The sequence below is a fragment of the Triturus cristatus genome, chromosome 1_2, assembly GCF_964204655.1.
Source record: "Triturus cristatus chromosome 1_2, aTriCri1.1, whole genome shotgun sequence".
In the NCBI taxonomy this organism is placed as follows: domain Eukaryota; kingdom Metazoa; phylum Chordata; class Amphibia; order Caudata; family Salamandridae; genus Triturus; species Triturus cristatus.
The window spans coordinates 444,944,875-444,964,446 of record NC_140580.1 but is presented as its reverse complement, the minus strand read 5'-3'; the positions used below and the strand labels follow the sequence as shown (position 1 = coordinate 444,964,446).

The following is a 19,572-nucleotide window of genomic DNA, read 5'->3' as shown; positions in this document are numbered from 1 at the left end:
GATCTATTCACCACTTCTGAGAACGTGCAATGTCAGCAGTTTTGCGCTCTGAAGTTTCCAAGGTAACTCTTGATTGGAGACACTTTTCATCTCGAGTGGAGCTCAGGCCTCTTGTACGCCTTTAGATCTGGAATGACTGGGCCCAAGTTATTCTTGTGGCTCCGGACTGGGCTTAGAGAGTCTGGTATCTCAAGCTCTTGAGCATGGCCATTGGTTCTACGATCAGGCTCCCAGTCGGGAGGGCCTTCTGTCGCAGCAGCAGGGGAGGGTTCTCCACCTGAACCTGTCAACTCTCCGCCTTAAAGCATGGAGATTGAGTGGCGACAGTTGCCAGTTTTTGACCTCTCACCCAAAGTCTGCAGTGTTATCTTGGCAGCCAGGCGTCCCTCCACAAAGACGTTATATGGCGTCCGCTGGAATAAGTTTGTAGCATTGTGTGTTGAGCAACTGATTGAGCCCTTATCTGCGCCCCTTGCCAAGGTTCTTTTACTTTATCCTTCACCTGGACCAGCAGGGCTCTGCATTGGGCACTTTAAAATGTTATCTATCTGCCATCTCCACTTTGCTGTGGCTTCCAGATCAACGAGCTCTCTTTAAGTCCCCTATTACAATAGGGGACTTGAAGGTTTACAGCACATATTTCCACCAGTTCCCTTTGTTATGCATTAATAGGACCTAAATTTAGTTTTTACTTAGCTATTGTGTACTCCCTTTAAGTCACTTCTCTTATGCTCCTCACCATTAAGACAGTCTTTCTGGTGGCAATTACATCTGCCTGGAAGGTGAGCAAGCTACAGTGATCTGTCCTTTTCAGCCTCCCTACATGTTTTTTTACCCTGACAATCTGGTCCTTTGGGCTCGGTCATCCTTCTTGCCAAAGGATGTCACCCAAGTGCATCACCTTGCCTACCTTTTTCGCTCTGCCAAATCCCTCTAAAGAAGAGGAGAGACTCCACTGGCTGGATGCAAATTCTAAAGTAAGCATTCTGCGGCTGAAAGTCTCTGTCAGATGGACAAGTATATTCCTTATCTGGTAGAGACTCTATCTTGCTGCAGATTCCTTACCAACCCACCCATCCTCCTCGCTCTGCGAACAGATTTCTAGTGACAGGGCTATTCCCTTTTCAGTGCCCTAATTTTCCACACCAGTGGTCAGTGTTCTTCATGGGTCCGTGCAGCTGATGCCGCCGACGCCACGTGGAATGGAACGACGCCACCGCACAGTGGTACTACTGAATTAAAATTTCCAGATCAAGTCTCACGCCTGGGGATAATTCTAATGTAAGGAATCTGCTGCTAGATAGTCTCTAAATATAAATGGTTACCGAAGGTAAGTAACTTGTCTTTTCTCGCCTAAGCCCTTTATCATACCTCAGTGAGACCTCAAGCTGGTCCTCACCTTTCTCATGTGTGCACCATTTGAGCACACATTTACCGTTTTAGGCTGTTGACCATCAAAACTGCCTTTTTAGTGACCATAACATCGGCCAGGAGGGTCAGCGAACTACAAGCGATCTCGGTACATCCTCCTTATACCACCTTTTACCCAGACAAACTGGTTTTTCAGATGCATGCCTGCTTCCTACCAAAGGTTGTCACTAATTTCCACGTAGGCCAGAATAAAACTCTGCCTACCTTCTTTGCTTCACCTCATCCCTCCAAATAAGAGGAAAGACTCCACTGCCTGGATCTAAAAAGAGATTTGTCGTTCTACCTTGACTGAACAAGTGAGTTCCGGGTGGAAGATCAACTCTTTGTGGGTTATGTAGGAGCAAAGAAAAGGAAAGGTGTACAGAGAAGAACCATCTCACGATGGATTGTCCTGTGCATTAAGATCTGCTGCTCATTGGCCATCAAAACAGCCTCCTGATTGCTTGCAGGCTCACTCTACCACAGCCAAGGCTACAACCACAGTGTTAGTACTCAGTGTTCCTCTCCTGGATATCTGTCAGGCAGCGACTTGGGCATCCCTGCACACATTCACAAAACATTACTGCCTAGAGAAGCAGGTCCTTCGTGATGGGCACTTTGCCTGTTCGGTCCCACAAGACTTATTTTATATAATCGGTTTTGCAGCCCCACCTCCAACCATTACAAAAGAAGTAAGAAACCTAGGATGTTTCATAGACGTAGCTCTATGTACTCTCAAGTTAACCAAGTAACAGAATTTATATTTCACATGATGCAGACAGTGCAGCTGATTTTCCCACACATGGGTTCTACAGATGAATCAAGCATCTATTTCACTGATCATATCACAAATGGATTCCACCAACCAATTATCAGTATCAGTGGAGTATCCATTTCTGCTAAGAGATACTGCTACAGAATGCAGCGTCATCTTAGTTCCTTCATCTGAAGCTACAAGATCATATCTTACCTCTTTTGATGTCCCTCCATTGGCTCCCTTTGTTAGCTAGAAAATGTCTACCTTAAAAAATAAACTGGAATAGATCTGTTTTCCTACAGATGAAGATTAGGAAATGAACTCAGAAAAGGTCACAATGCTCCCAACCATATGAAGATTAGGAAATGAACTCAGAAAAGGTCACAATGCTCCCAACTAAACATTCCACCTTATACTATTGGTATTTGTTTCTCTATCCAAGCCGCTTAATTATGGATCCCACTATATGAGTAGTTAAGACCTAGATAATCACCAGACATTTCGGAGGATGTTGAAGACCTGGCTGTTTCTTCCTAAAGCTTCTAGAGGAAATCTGACCACTATCACTCTGTTACCCACCGAGGAACCTAATGATGATGTAACCCAGTTTAATTCTTTATTTTTATTAATAACTCATAACTTATCACAAATGTTATCTATTAATCATTTTACAGACAAAATTGAACTGACTGCGAGAGTACAATTGTCAACAGCAATGCCAGCCATAGTAGAAAGAATCTGAAATAAACACAAGTAAATGACAAAATGCATGCTGAAGTCTACCATGATTAAATCCTCATTTAAAAAAAATTCCACTCAAGAATTGTTGTTCTTTAACATATAATTCAGATCATGCATGATCCTCAAATACCAGCTGTAAATTATAGCTTGATATCTCATTGACATAAGCATGAACCACTACTAATAAATACGTGATTTTTCTTGACTGACTAGGCACATCAGAATATTTGACAATTTATACTGCTCCACTATAATAACATCTATCCTCACAAATGATATTTAGAACTGTGCATGAATGCCAGGACAACTACATCACAAATTCCATGACAACTAGTATCCATATTCATGACAATGTTATTTCTAATGGGAAACATCCCACCAGTTTGAATACATGAAATTAAAATCCACACAATAATCTGCCACAAAATTGTCACAAAATTTGCATGAGAAAAATCTCTACAGTTTGCACGACAATAAATAGACACATCCGAGCTAACTTAACCGCTATGCTTGATTATGGGCTGATTTATAACTTGGTGTAAGGCCTGTCCTCCACCAGGGCAACAGAGTAAATGACTCCATCGCCCTAATGGAGGGTGCCTCCCGCAAAATTATGAAATGTCCGCTAAGCCAGCAGGCATTTCAAGCTTTGACAGGAACCACTGTCACAGTGGTTCCTAGAAATGTATTATAACTTTGCTGAACGGCTTCTTCAAACATGATGGAGCTGTACGTCAAAGTAATGTAGTTATTTTTTTCTTTCAAAAAGAAAGTGCCAGTTCTGGATTTTCTTTTTGAAAATCACAAAAAAACAATGGCCACCTCTCCCTGGGAGTTTCCCCCAATGGCGAGGGGGCGTTGCGCACTTTTCAATGCCCTCTTCTGCCAGATTTTTCTTGGCGGTGATGTGCATTGGAAAATGGCTATATGTCCGCCCATCTCATTTAGGTGGAAAGACATGTAGCTTTGACCCCTTAGTCTGTCTGGCCATCTGAGGAGTTTGACCGTGGCAGAGACAGAGTAATTTACGACTTTGTCAAACTATGGTCCATATGAATTTTAATTGGGTGGATGGCAATTTCTTGGTGGGGAGAAAACTCCATTGCTGTTGCCACAGAGTTCTCTCTCTGCCAAGATCTAAATCAGACCCTATATCACTAAAACTGGCATACCTCTGCTTAACATCCTACCCATCTGCAAAACATTTCGCCATCAAAAATGAGCACATTTAAATACCAATACCAATTTCCAAAGGCAAGATGTTTGGACTGGCTAGTGGTATTGTTAGGTGGATCTTTAAGGAGTGTGGTCACCTGTGCAACAAATGGATTAACACACTTAACATTCCTTTTACATAGGATGAGTTTGAAAGCTGGGATTTATTTTCTTAAAGGGAACAACATATACTTTCCCATCATGTTCCATTGGCGTGTGGGGTTACTTATTGATGTGGTAACATAGCTACCCACCCAGGGCTATTTTAAGCAAGCAACACCAACATGCAGCACTTCCTTTGTTTTGGATGCTGAAGAAAATTAGCATGCTGCTGTGTCCCTGTAGCACGGTTGCTCATCTCTAGACATTGTGTGGAGCCACTGCTAGGCTGTTAGGTCAGCCTCTGCAAGTGTGTGAAGAGGAAGACCCACAGCGCTCCAATAAGGTTCTTCAGTATTGAATCTTTCATAGATTTACATGCTTAAAACTTCCGCAGCGTCGAGGTGAGAGTCCCACAGTAATTATAATTCACAGTGAAAATCAAAAGCACTAGACAGTAAAGTCAAACCCCGTGTGATTGTGCCCCTGCCTCATTTCTCTCCTCCAGAGCCACCACACCTCAGATTTCTAACCACACGTCATGTGAAAAGAAGCCTCCATGAACTCTACTCAATTTTGTAGAAAACATTTATACTGTCACTTCGGGTGACCTTCAGTTAAACTTTTCTTCCATTTGCAGAAGAATATTATCCTGTCTGTTCTTTATTCTGACAGAAACTCAACATGTCAGAGGGATCCAAAAATGGGGTTATTTAGTCCCCGAAAGACCTGTGGTAAGATGAGGCTATTATTTTATGAGGACCCCCTCAAGGAGTGTCTGTATTGTTTATATTCAAATCTTAAGCCTAAGGACTGCAAATATTGCAAAACATTTTCTGCCAAGAAATTGAAAGATAGAGAAGCAAGACGCCTATTCTGGCTTCAAAATAGGAAAACTACAGAAACTCCAGTCTCTGTAGGTAAAGCATGCTTAACTCCTGACAGAAAGAACATGAAGAAAAAAAAACAATGGTAAGGAATTGAGTAGAGAACCACCTAAGAAATTACCAAAAATGACAGAAAAAAGAGGACGGATCAGAAGTTGAGTTATACAGCAAATTAAGGCTCATATCAACAAAAGAAATCAAGGTTAGAACCTTCCACTCCTTTTTAAGCTGTATTAGCCTCTGCAGATTTAAAAATGCATACCTCAGATCCATCTCACAGATCACGCATGCTGATGGCAAACCGTCGCTGAGACAGTTGACGACTTCTACTGTCAGTGTCACTCGTGTCTTCAGCATCAAGACTAATCTCGATGACGTATTAGTCGTCTATGAGACTGTCTACGATCATTCCGTTGTCGACACTAGAGACTGCTGCTCCGTTGTCGTCCCGTCAACGGACGTTCCTTCAGCGGCCTTGATGACGACTGCACCATCGACCGCACCATCGACTGCTACGCCAGCAACGACCAGGATTTTATATTCGAAGGCAGCTCCATCAATGGCATGACTGAACCCATAATAAGACCAGAAGAACTCTCACCAAGCAAGGTTTACCCTCTGTTACCAGCGCACCTTCTAGAAGTAGGAGGTGTAGAAGAAAATTATGATGCCGGACCTTTCGGGCTGCAAGTAGCCCATCACAGCTGCAGGTAAAATGCCAGGAAATGGATGAGGAGTTCGGTCAGGATGAGTCAGCATACTTACAAGGGGATTTCTCCTTTAGGTAAAGGCCACATGAGAAAACAAGATCATATAAGGAGTTTCCTGAGGCTTATTCTTATGAGGAAACGTTTGAGGAACAGCCAGTTCAGGAACCAATGACGTGAGGTCTTATAGCCCTTGTTACTGACCTCCGTATGATGCTTCAGGATTATTATAAGAGATTTCCTGAAAAGGAAGCTACACCCCAGTGACAGCAACAAACTCGGATATCCCCAGCTGGTATTTCATTACTTTCTCCAGGAATGACAACACAACAAAAGAGCCCTGCTGTACAACAATGAGACATTCCATAACGAAAACATTTGTACCCAGTTTCTAGTCATGATGATTATGTTGATCAGGGCGATGATGATGAAGAAACTGAAGAAGGTGAAATACCCCATGATTAGGTCACAAGCACAGGAAGTGAATGGGACAACTATGTTGCACCAATATTGCTCCCTCCAATGCCTTCAGCAGCTAGTTCTCCACAAGATGATATTGGGAGTTTCTATGCTCTCTTAAAAAGAGCTGGCAAAAGGTTTGATTTGCCAGTATCTGTTCAACAAACATACTGTTTCCTGTGAGATTTCGAAGAAACAACAAAGAGATCTGTTTGATCTATACCAATTGTGGAGTATATTTTGGCAGAAGGTCTTAAGGTCATGAAAAATCATGACCTTGTGAAAGATATCAATACTGGAGAATCACAGTGAATAGGTAAGTAACTTGTTTTTTCTCTGTGACGACTGAGCCTTCAATGCTTATGTGACCTTTAATGCTACATATGTTTAAACTGTTGAGGCTACATCATTTTACATTGTCCAAAGCCGTCTGTTTAAAGAGCAGTATAGCATGGAAAGGCTCAGAAATGGTGGGGATATGCCTAAATATTGTGTGCTGGGAGACAACATACACCATTAGTACGGTTGATGATAATGAAAATTTCTGGTTGATTGCAGGGGGTTGCATAGTGAATTCTAGTTTGTGCACAGTCCCTGTATTACTCATTGTTATTGGTACTCAGTTCATTTGAGTTCAAAATCTTTATTCAACAGTTCAAAATGTCATAAAAGTATACATGTATAAATACATGCAAACATAAGACAAATCCATTAAAATGTCAAAATAATTGAAAACTACATCTCCTTAAAATCTTAGAGAAACAGAGCTATAGAATCCGATGCGTAAAACTACAAGTATCTGTTTTAAACATTTAGCTGGTAATAATGGTGTCTTATTTTCGTGGTGTCCTTAATAAAAGTCAGAATACCAAATTCCGAGGGTAACCTTTGTAAAAATTCCATTGCGGGCAAATCAATTTAAAAACAATTTTGTTGCAGTAAAGGTTTTTAAGAAAAGCGATCTAGGGCTTGCATACTGGAGGCAAAACAGGATAAAGTGAAATGTGCATTGTCTAGTTTCAAAATTACAATGATATGGTGGCAGGTCAGGGCTGCAGGAATATTAAGTGGGAAAGGCCACTTTAAAATGTATAAGATTAAGTCTGAAAAGGGTTAGAAGCAAAGGATTATAAGGGTTTTCAATCCAACATAAATATGGTTCAAGGCCTTTAACTGTTACAATTGGGATATAAGCTCACACCATCTTCATATTCAACATCTTACATAATCTTTCGTTGACACAAAATTTCTAAAAACTCGACTTCACTGTGTCTTTTGCAAGGCCATTAATTAGGGATGGGATGGTAAATTGAACAATTCCTGGAGGCCTAGGTTAGCAAAGCATGTTTTAACATATACCAGCCAAGGTATTTTAGACATGTTTTGAAGGGACAAACAATCAGATGAACATTATCTTGTCGAGTTTGCTTCGGGATTTAGCCAAAATTTCAATCAGAGCAAAAGTGGCGCCAGTTCTATTTGATCCTCTGAAAATGATAGGCCCACCAGTGGGGTTAGACAAGGGTGCATTCTGGCCCCCTTTTTGTTCTCCCTATATATTAATGGATTGGAGCAAGCATTACTTGATCTAAAGGTAGATTCCCCCAGGGTAGGATCTAGGCCAATCCCGGTTCTGCTCTACGCAGATGACGCGGTACTTCTAGCACGCACACCCAGGGGCTTGCAGCGTCTAATAGACAGTTTTGTTAATTTCATGGACACACTGGATTTGTCGGGCAATCTCTCCAAATCATTTGTCATAGATGTTGGACGCAAACCCATTAAGAAATTTACTTATAAAATGGGTGACAATAGTATAGGGAAAGTACAACATTTCTCATATCTAGGCATTTTATTTGATGGGCGTTTAAATTTTTAAATTTTACTGGAGGAACGATGCACAAAGTTAGTCTCGGCCACAGGTTCCATCATGAATTATGGACGTAGGCTGCGACGGTGGTCCCCGGAGCAGATAGCAAGATTGTACACCTCAATTTGCTGTGCAAAGGTGTTATATGGAGCTGAACTTTGGGGCTGTAGAGAAGTCCATCAGCTTCAGACAGAGGAGAATAAATACCTGAGATCCCTACTTAACATTCCCCAAAGTACCTCGTCTTATGTCACCCATGAGGAATTAGGTTAGGCTTATATAGAGGATGTGGTTCATTTGAATCAGATTATGGCCTGGATTAGGATATGGGCGAACCCAGAGGCTGAACTAAACAGGCAAATAATTATGGACAGCATCAGTAGGGATAAAAGGTTGTCCATTCCTTGGTTGAGCTATGTAAAGTCCTCTCTTGAGTCTATTGGATGCAAAAACCTTTTTAGCTCCCCCATGGTAATTACCCGTTTGGACAGGAAATTGGTGATGAAAAGATATTTTAACTATGTCCAATTGCAGAGAGAAACAAAAGAAGGGGGCAAGAACTCTGTGATAGCTTACAATATGTTGAAAACGCTGGTGGGGATGGAACCGTATTTGACTCTTATGTGTAATGCTCAGGATAGGTTTTTAATCACCCGTTTTAGGCTCAATCTTTTACATCACTTGGTGCCTCATGGTTTTACTGTTTCGGTTGAGCAGAAGGGTCCCTGTGGCTGCGATCTATGATCTCCTCAGGATACCCTTCATTTTGTACTGTTATGCCCATTTTATTCAGTGCCGAGATGTTGATTTTTAGTTGGTATTTTAAAACAGGCTAAATTCAAGCAGGCCAGGGTCGCCTTGCTACACCTACAAATGGTAAATGACTCTCGGACTCTGTTTTGTGTGGTGAATTTCCTTAAGATGGCCTTAAAAATAAGAAAAACAAGAGGGGTTTCGACTTCTTGCTGCCTTGTGGATTTGTTTGTTATTTCTTACATAAAAATGGAACCGCCATCTGGGGGGTCCGGACGGTGTGGCCGCCAACGTTTTTCTTTCCAACTCCTGTGATCTCTCTCACGCTGCAGCGTGTGTTTCCCACTTGTATTCTATGCTCTTATTGTTTGCTAGCGGCCGGCCCGAAGGTTGTAGGCCCATTTTTGTATCTCTTTTGACTTCTGTAATAAAGGTTTAAAAAAAAAAAAAAAAAAAGAGGGGTTTGCTGAAGCAAAAATTAGTACTGTATTTGATGTATATCAGCATGGATTTTAATGAATTTTCTTTTTTCTTTTTTCTTTTTTATTGCTATGTGCTTTTATGGTGTTTTCTAGATGCCGAATAAAGATTTTTGATTGATTGATTGATAGGCCCACTTCTTCATGACAAATGAGATTAGCTGCATTTTTGGGGGCAGCCAGCAGCCTATGTACAAAGCCATTTTCAATATGCTGGAGAGTATGAATTCTAATACCCCCATATTCCGCCCCGTAAATAGCAGCTGAGATGCATTCTGTTTTAAATAAAGTAATCATCTCTGGCAATAGTTTTTGCTTTAGTATCCGTGAAAAGCGTAAAATGGCTTCTATATTTCTTCCCAGGTGTTGGGTTTTCATTTGAATATGTGCTTCCAGCTAAAATTAGAACAAAAAGTAATCCCCAAACAGTAAAAAACTTTAGCCATGCTGAGCATGATCCCCCCCCCCCCCTCTTACTAAAAGACCTGGAGTATTTTGAGGTCCTGTCCCTCCATGAACTCAGTAAAATAATCAAGCAGTGTTTGGGGGCTTATGAGCGTGCTGGCAAGCAGAACCGCATTGTCTGCATATAAGAGTATGGGTAATGAAAAATCCCCGACCCTTGGTTCATCCATCCCAGCTTTTAATAGATGTTACGTTATGCCATTAATATAAATCAGGATTAAGAATAGGGCTAAAATGCAGCCTTGTGTGAGCCCTCCATGCGATTCGATTAGTTGGGTTAGTTCCGCGTGGGGGCCAAAACGAACTGCAACTGTTAAAATCAAAATGTAGGCGTTTTATCAGGGTGATGAGGTCCAATTCAAAGCCCATTTTCTGCATTATTTCCCTGTTGGCCAGTTCAAATGCGCATGAAGGATCGATAAGTCATGTAGATTCCCCCTGTTTTGGCCTTGACATACTTGTTAATAATAAGGTGCTGGTTGAGTAAATTGTTCAGTAGTCCCAATACCGGGCGAAACGCTGTAATGCACAAGGGTTACGATCTTTTTCACATTTGACCATGAATCTAAGCGTACAAGAATTACCCCCCCCCCCCAAGTTTTACCAGTAGCATCTATTAAGGAGATGAGCCTGTAACAGGAAGGGGTGCTGTATACCTTAAATGTCTTTCTTGTGTACTTGCATATACTATACAAAGGTTCCAGCATCAAAACATGGCTGGTGCAATTATTTTTGTAACTTTAGTCAAAACCCCATTTTGCATCTTCCTCGAAAGATATTTTGGCCCTAATTTTTTGCGCCTTGCAGCAGCTTGACATCTCCCTGCTGCTGATGCCCTGAGCCACTGCTTAGAAATTCCTAACAATAAAACTAGCCCTGTTGACATATCAGATTTGCCACACAAGTTAAGCACCAAGTCTTCACTTTATTATTGTGCGCATGTTAGTTAAAAGGCTGATTCCTCATCAAGCCACTCTCTCACAAAACTGTCTTTGATTACTATTACACTCTTTTATCATCAAAAAAAGTGATCGTCACTTTTTTAAAGAAGATATTTTTGTTCTCGTGTTTGCCCATTTTACCTGTTGATCTAATCATTTGAAGTGTTCCATTTTGGTAGATACATTTACTTGGAATGTAAATAATGTAGTGATATTTGCTATTATAGTTTGTTCAGTTTGATTGTGGTCTTGTTTGTTTCTGTTCTGTTACTGGCCCCATCTTCGCCACCATATTCTTGGTTTCACATTCGTCAGTGACTGAAGTCAGCAATGTTCCTGTTAACCTCCCGAGAGTAGGGTCGAGGTGTTCTGCTAGCTTGTAGGGTCTGGTCTTTAGCTTTTTAAACTTGGGTCTGGTCTGCTATCTCGCCAAACTATTGGGTTTTTTTGGGGGGTTTTTTAGAATTATTTTTATACCGAATATGCATGCATTGAAGGGGTTTTGTTCTGCAGTATTCATCCAGTGGTCTATTTAACTGTTGTTCACGTTTTGCTTCCACGCACAAAAGCATACAGCATGGGTAAATGGTTCAGCCCATTTACTAACTGGCTTTCTTTCCTTTGAGTGACTGTACATAGCCTCTGCACATTGCTCACACCTCCTAAGTTGTCCTATTCTCTTTAGTGGCAAAGATGATTCAAGGCGTGCTTCCATTATTTCATGTATTTTTTTTTTTACATTAATATAAATACTGGTTATTTATTTTGTCAGCACTTCTTGTGCCAAGTTAGATGGCTTTCTCTCCGTTTTAAAGTTGGTGTTTTAATATTGTAGCTGTCTGTGATTTGAGTGTCTGGTAAGGCGGTGATTTATTTTTCTCTCCTTCACAAATAGTATAACATAGAATACAAGGCACTACGCAAAGGACAATTGTTTAAAATATTGTATAACTGTCACATTAGTGAATGCCGTTTTTTAGTTTCACATTTTTACTGCAATCAAGAGGCAGCCACATACTTGTGACATATCCTCTTTTTTTATCTTTTAATTTCCGAGTCGTTTGTTATTAAAAAACAAAAACATTGCACTATCTTGGCAAGGCCAGAAGTATTCACTTTGCCAACGCTTGTTTATACTACATCTATTTGTGTTAGATGAGCACTATACTCTAGCGCTAACGTCATATGTTCTTTAACATAGTGGCATTTTACCAAATTAGATCGATAGCAAAATATGTCAAACGAAGGAGATGGAATAAGCTTTCACTGAAGGGCCGATTGAAATCTTCATCTGTTCCTTGTGACATTTTTAACGTTTTGCAACCGTTCTCAAGAACTATTCTCGTTTCTTAGTTACTAGTGCCACTATTAAATTTGACGCTGCATGCCTGGAATGAACAGATTATAATGTTACTTTTATTCTCGGTGTTAATGACTGTTTTTTTAGATAGCAATGGGGATAACATTTTAACATGTTTTCATGGCTTACTGTGGAATATTGCACTCAAAATAGTCCTTTTGTGTAAAATCTTTATTGGAAGGATACTAGGGTGACATTACTTATTATTCTGAGCTGATGAGTATTTGCTAGGTTATAGAAACTGCCATGATAACCTGTACCTTGTCTTTTTTATGCTGCTACAGCAGACCAGCTATTTTAAGATGTTTTAACTGTGCATAACATCTTTTCATTTCAGTTCAACAGAAATAGATGATATGCTTCGAAAATCTACAAATCTGCTGTTGACCAGAACCCTGAGTAGTTGTTTACAGAATCTTATCAAAAAGCCGCATATAGGGCTGACAGAGGTAGGTTGTTGAATCCCTTTCCCGGACTATAACAGTTGACCACTGCACATTTACTCGCTTCTGTCGCACATCTCCCACCCTCCCTTCAGCAGCCCAAGGCTGAAGAATCAGCGATTCACCCTAAGAAAATACACTCTGTAGTTTCAACTCCGATCTTAGTGTGGATGCTGCATGCTGTTTTTTTTAAAGCTGTATTCGGTACTTTTGTAGCACACAAATTAAATGCATTGTACTGATAAACGACGAATATAAGTGTTTCTCTTGAATACTATAGTACATAATAGTTTTAAACTTTTGTTTACAAGTCCAGAAAGGAGTCAGAATCTGCAGTAAACTTAGGCACTTAATCATTTGTTCCATGCGAATCAGTAAAGACGAATAATGTACATGTTTGCAACATTTGTTAAAGAAACAGAGTGACATCGAGTGCTGTCATCTTCTCTGGTTGTATTTTGTCTTTTGTAGCTGGTGCAGATCATCATTAACACGACACACCTGGAACAAGCCTGTAAATACCTTGAGGACTTTATAACTAACATTACAAATATTTCCCCCGAGACTGTTCACACAACAAGACTTTATGGGATTTCTACTTTTAAGGTACGTGACATGCAACATAAGCCTGCCCTGTGACTCTGTAGAGGTTGTGAATTACCGATGATTGAGGTTCCAGTTCTTCAAGTGGGAGCTGTGCGCTTGACCCTCAGGAAATAGATCACTTGGTTACACAGCAAGCTAGAGTTGAGCTTGTAGACGACTCCTGCATTGCCTCGAGGCAGCTGTAAGTGAGCACCAGTGTTGAAGAAATCTTAACACTGAAGGTTTCAATATTTAATTGGATTTACTGAACATTCAGTGCAATGACAGTCTAATCAAAGCTTTCAGAATCACATGGACTGTGCTTTAGATGACAGAGTAAAATGCTCTGGAGGGATTACTACTACATTGCACATCAATAACACTTAAGAAAATTCGTACGTTTGTTCGTTGGCTGGTTGGTCTCTCGCACTTGAACCATGAAAGGCATTTGACCTGAGACGTAGGGACTTACAAGCGGCAGCTCCTCCGCTATGGCGGAAGAGCATCGCCCCCCTCAGCACTTTAAAAATAGAACTGGTTTAAACCCCGTTTTACTTAACTTGTGCTCTGGCTTGGGGCAGGGCCAGGGTGATGATAGGCCGGAGGGGGTGCGGTGGGCTCTACCTACACTGCGCATGTGGTTTTATGGCCGGCCGTCTCAAGCCGGCCAAAAACCACATGTGCAGTGAAGCTTTCTCCAACCCCAGCTGCATTGCTGGGGTTGGAGAGAGCAGGCACAGACTCCTAGTCTGTCCTGGAGCACACATCATCACGCTCAGGCCAATCCTGAAGCTGCTCTCATGCATGAGAGCAGCTTCAGGATTGGCTGGTGGACAGGATGGGGGCCTGTGCGTGCCTGCAGCGCCGGAGAGGAGCAGAAGATTGCATTGCAATGCTGGAGGGCAGCTGGTAAGTTTTATTTTTTTGTCTCTGTCGTGCCCCGTTCCCCCTCTCACCACCTCTTTTCCCCAATACGAGCCGCTCCTGGAACTTACTTCACTGTTGTAATCTCATTAACAGCCTCACTGGCAAAAACAGCCCCTGTATAGAACATTATAGAGTCTGGAAGACATTTAAGAGTCCCTAAGCTTACTGTAACAGCTAGTGTTCTATACTAGTCAAACACACTAATTATGAAACTTGCTCAATTAATTATGTTTTTTTCCTAAACAACATAGTTGTCTATTAGATTGCCATTAGGCAGCCTTTCCGTGTGAGGGCCCTAATCTCATGGTAATATGTCAAAATCATTCTTACATTAAACCTGAATGAGCATACCACTGCTAGTCAAAAAGTAATGTATGTGGTATTGAACTATAACTAGCCGCCACACTAGGAGCTATAGTTACAAAAAAAATATTTATTAATCTGAGGCCACAATTTGCTATTCTTTGCCAAAATTTCAGTCCCAAAGGAATACAGTTCCATTGACAGTATGGTAAAAAGCTAAAGGGACTCATTTTGTGGATTCAATGTTGACAGCAGGTGCTCCTCGACATTGCATGTACATGTCTGGTTTTCTACTACTGGGTCTGTAAGGGATTGAGATACTGTCTGACAAGTAATTTCGATCAGTTTTCTGCTGCTCTGCATAACCAAAAAATCAAAACAAACAGATATTGCAGGGTGATATACATTATCAGCTATCAAATGTTACATTTTACAATGTTTGTTCCACTATTTCAGTCTGTACAATGATTACCAGCTAGTGTATTCAAAACACTGTTGACTCAAGCTTCCAGCCTCCATGCGGGTTTGATATTATGCATTGGCACCAAGACCATGGCTTTTGTGGGCTGTAAGCAGTGGTATTCACTGTGGTAAAGAAAGACAGGTCGGATATACTCTAAATCACTTCTTGTGCAGATGAGAGTTCTGGTGCTTCAGGGTTACTATCCCTTGACTGGGTCCTGGAGGCCTTAGAGCACTTGTTTGTGACTTGTCAAGCACAGTCAATACAAACAAGAAGAAAGGACCGTTTTTTTATGAGGGGGAACGAATCACATGACTGCTCAGCTGTACTGCATAGCAACTCCTGTGAACAAAAACATAGACCCCTTCATTTCTGTAGTTTGTTATATAACAAATAGTCTTACTTTACTACTTGCATTTTAGGCAACTTGCAAGTTCATCTTAATCTAGCACCTGTACATTTCTTCGGTATTATGGATAGTGCTGTGAGTGCTTGCCAGTAATTTTATTTTTTATTATTACCAACAAAAAAGGACAAACTTACAACAGTCAGACAGGCGTGAGACAAAAAATGGAAAGTAAAACATTTAAAAAAACGTACTCAAAACCAGGCGGTGCCGGGGAGAAAGGTAGCGCGAATGTAAGCAGAATGCCGCAAGGGGCATGAATTGCTGAAACTTGGACTTGAAAGTGTGGAGCAATTCCAACTGTGACTGACGTCCGCCCGTGCACGCACTTACTGAGTGAAGTAGTGCACAATTAGAGCAATTACTTGAAACTGCGCGAGGCGGGGCCGCTTATTCCGGCGTTATCCGATGCAAAGGAATGAAAACCACAATATGGTGCAGCGGGTCAAGGCCCCCATGCGAAGTATGAATCTATGATTGCCGATTATCTGAGTGAAATGGCAGCCTTGACTCACTGCACCACATTGTCGTTTTCATTCCTTTGCATCGGATAACGCCAGAATAAGCGGCCCCTCCTCGTGCAGTTTCAAGTAATTGTTCCAATTGCGCGCTACTTCACTCAGTCATGTTTTCCCTACCTTCATGCCTCAACCAGTCCATAATTATTGTTCCTTCTCCTTTAGTTAGCACCCTCACGAGCGGTCTCAGTCACAGTTGGAATAGCTCCACACTTTCAAGGCCAAGTTTCAGGAATTCATGCCCCTTGCGGCATTCTGCTTACTTTCTCGCTACCTTTCTCCCCGTCACTGCCCGGTTTTGAGTACGTTTTTCATTTGCATTTTTTGTCGCGCGCCTGTCATTTAATCTCTCGCGCTTCAACTGTTTCACGTGGATGACACCTTACCTATGGCTTTTGCTACATTGGCTATAACCTGTGACATAATCTATTATGTCTACAACACATGTTTCTGATCCAGGTTGGCAGCACCTTATCCTTTAAGGTCATGTAAATATTTAAAATGTCTTCTTTTCTCAGACAACCTTATCTCACTATTTTTTTTTTTTTTTTTTTTTTTAAAAACCTTTATTTGTGCATATTAAAAGAACAAATACGGGCCTACAACCATCAGGCCGGCCACAAAACGGTTAAGCACTGAGACAAACATTACATCCCCTGTGCATCAATGGTCAAGATTAGCAACGATTCAGGAGTTATACACTGGAGAGATCCTTGACACCAGGGGAAGGAGAAGTAAAGGTTAATTTTAAGGTTTTCAAAATAATTTTATCGAGGAAAAAAGTCAGTAGAGGATAGAACCAAGGAGATTCGAGTCCGCAAGATGGCTTCATCACACAGGAGAGCAGCAGCATCATTAGAAACGGCCATAGAAAATCTCAGACAGTGAGGCGTTGCAGTTATATAACAGGATAGTCACATGAGTAAATACGCACCCCTCCAAAGCCGCCCCCACTCAATCCACCCCACACCCGGACCCCGAATCGGAAACAAGGATAGCGCAGAGACATAGAAGAAAAAGGCCCATAGAACTAAAAAGAAACAGTTAATTACCCCCCACCCTACACCAATGCGGAGGCTACGGCCTGCCCCCCCCCAGCATAGTGCCTGTCGCCCAATGAACCCGAAATATAGACAAGAGAGAAAGTAGGAATAAAGGAAAGAAAATAAGAAAACAAAGAAGAAAGCGGGGAGGAGCCCACGTAACCTCGGAGCGCCCGAAACCACCGGCCAACTACGTCTCCACACACTGAGAACCCACTACACCCAAAGGCGGTCGTGTGAAGATAACGTGTCACAACAATATAAGGAAGGCAGACAAATCGCGACGAGTGCGCACAACCTATGCAGACAGTTCCAGTCCCAGTCCAGCCCATCCGTGAAACCATGGTGATAGAAAGCAATCTAGCCCTGGCCCGATCGCGGGCGTAAGATTAGACTAGCCCCCACATGAAGGCCCCGCAGCCCGTGCAAACAAAGACAATATGGCCGCTTGGGAGAAGATGGAGAAGTAGAGTCACAAAATGGCCGCCGATCATCTATTGAGGTCCCCTTGTGCACCATATAAAATCCAGACCTGGCCTGTAAAGTACAGGAGTTCCACATAAAAGAAGCCGTAGGCCACTGTGAACAGTTCCTCGAGGACGTCAGGTGTCGCTCAGCTGGATACTCTTGCGGGCGCGGTGAGGCAGGCAACAACAAAGCAGGCAGCAATGAACGGGGAAACAAAGTGTCCACAATTGAGCAGGAGATCGATTGATCCTGGGTGCCGGGAAAGCCAGATGCAGACACCAGTGCAGCACGGTTATACCCAGTCGTTGCGTCCCCGCAAGAGGACAGAAGCACTGGCAGACCCACGTCTTGTTGAGAACAAACGGGGCGCTCACGACCCGCAGCCGACAGTATGGAGTCGAACCGCTCACTCAGCGTTTGCAAGCCAACACACAATTGCAGACGAAAGTCCCGCAGGGCAGCCAGAACGGAGCCGCATGTCAGCGGAAGCTGCGCCCCCACATCGGCAGCAATCCGGGACGGCACTGTGGAGCTGGAGTCTGGTAGAGGGAGGGCGAAGCAGGCAGCGGGCGAGACCGGAGCATCACCCCCCAGCAGCGAGCAGGCAATCAACGCCATGTTTTACCGCTGAACGGTACAGTGGCCAGGGGGGGGGTCGTAACAAGGAGGCAATTCCCCGCAGGTCTGCGCCGCAACAGGTGAAAGCCAACAGTCGCTTCCCCTCTCTCGGACTCTCTTTGCAGCCGACTAGGCAATAGAAGAAGGGGGTCTGCAGCCTTCCACAGCGCGGGCCACAGAGCGGGGCAGGAGACCCGCCACACCGGGGCTTACCCTATAGCTCCAGCCCGTCAGGTGAAAGGTGAAGGAGGTGTCCGGGCGTCTCTCCCCCGGCTCGTCTGGCGACAGTCCGTGGTGTGAGGCGGGATCGGGGCCGCGGGGCTCTGATTTGCGCCGGGGGTCCAGTGACTGCGGAGCTTCCAGGGGGCCGACCAAGGCCACAATGGAGCAGGGGTCCAGCGCGGAGAACAAAGGCACCAAGAGCTCCGGCATCCGGGCGGGCTCAGACTCCGGGAAAGCGGCGGCGCGGTCAGCGCGTCGTCGCGCACGTTGCACCTCGAAAATCGGCGAGAATAGGAATCAGGATGATAGTCCGAGGCCAAGGGCCGGCGGAGCCGGGCGCTCAAGCGTCTGCTCCGGTCGCCATCTTGGCTCCTCCCCCTTATCTCACTATTTTAAATAGGACTGACAGTAAATTCATACCTGCATTGAATAACAAGAAGCTCGACCTCGAATAATTGTTCACTGGGAGCACCAATTCACTATTTTAAGTAATTACTTTATGTAAATTTTTTACCAGGGACTCTACTATAACATACGTAATATCTTTTATAGATTTAGCTTGCTCACAATTGCTATGTCCTGAAGATGATCTGGAATAGCTGAGATCGAAACGTTGTCGACCCCCTACAACAAGAACTCTGTACACTTTGTGTAATTTATTCTTGAAGAGTTCTCCTATGTGTTGTCAATGCGATGTTTATATTTTAAATTCACCCGCACTTAGCACGTCATGCTTGTTGTCACTTTACTATGTGAGCACCTGAATTTGTTCGCGCATAATTTCATAAAATAAATAACAAACGTTATTTTGACTTAAATATCCCTGTTCATATTACATATTGCTCCCTGAGATATTTATTATCTATCTCGACTCAATCAATGAATCAATCAATCATAGCATTTGTAAAGCGCACTACTTACCCGTTAGGGTCTCAAGGCGCTAAGGGGTGGGGAATGCTGCTACTGTTCGACAAGCCAGGTCTTGAGGAGTTTTCTGAAGGTCAGTACGCCTTGAGTCTGCTGTAGGCAGATGGGGAGGGTGTTCCATGTCTTGGTGGCGAGGTGGGAGAATGATCTGCCGCCGGCGGTCACTCTTCGGATGCGGAGGACAGTGGCGAGGGCGCGTTCGGCTGAGCGGAGCTGGCGGGTGAGGGTGTAGAAGCTTAGTTGACTGTTGAGGTACGCTGGTCCGGTGTTGTGGAGAGCCTTGTGTGCGTGGGTGAGGAACTTGAAGGTTATCCTCTTGTTGACAGGGGAGCCAGTGCAGGTCTCTCAGGTGGGGTGTGATGTGGCTGTGGCGAGGGATGTCGAGGATCAGGCGTGCAGAGGCGTTCTGGATGCGTTGAAACCGTCGCAGGAGTTTGGCCGAGGCTCCTGCGTAGAGGGCGTTTCCGTAGTCCAGTCTGCTGATGACGAGGGCCTGGGTGACTGTT

At 43.1% G+C, this 19,572-nt stretch overlaps 1 protein-coding gene across 5 annotated transcripts in view; it reads left to right on the top strand.

Moving 5' to 3' along the window:
* The window catches only part of EXOC6 (exocyst complex component 6), a 1,441,232-nt gene that overhangs the window by 891,918 nt on the left and 529,742 nt on the right, over nucleotides 1–19,572 (top strand). For all 5 annotated transcript variants that reach the window (XM_085606137.1, XM_085606139.1, XM_085606140.1 and 2 more), the window contains 2 exons: nucleotides 12,481–12,592; nucleotides 13,058–13,192. In XM_085606137.1, coding sequence (XP_085462263.1) covers nucleotides 12,481–12,592; nucleotides 13,058–13,192 — 247 coding nt within the window. The remainder of the gene's footprint in view (nucleotides 1–12,480; nucleotides 12,593–13,057; nucleotides 13,193–19,572) is intronic.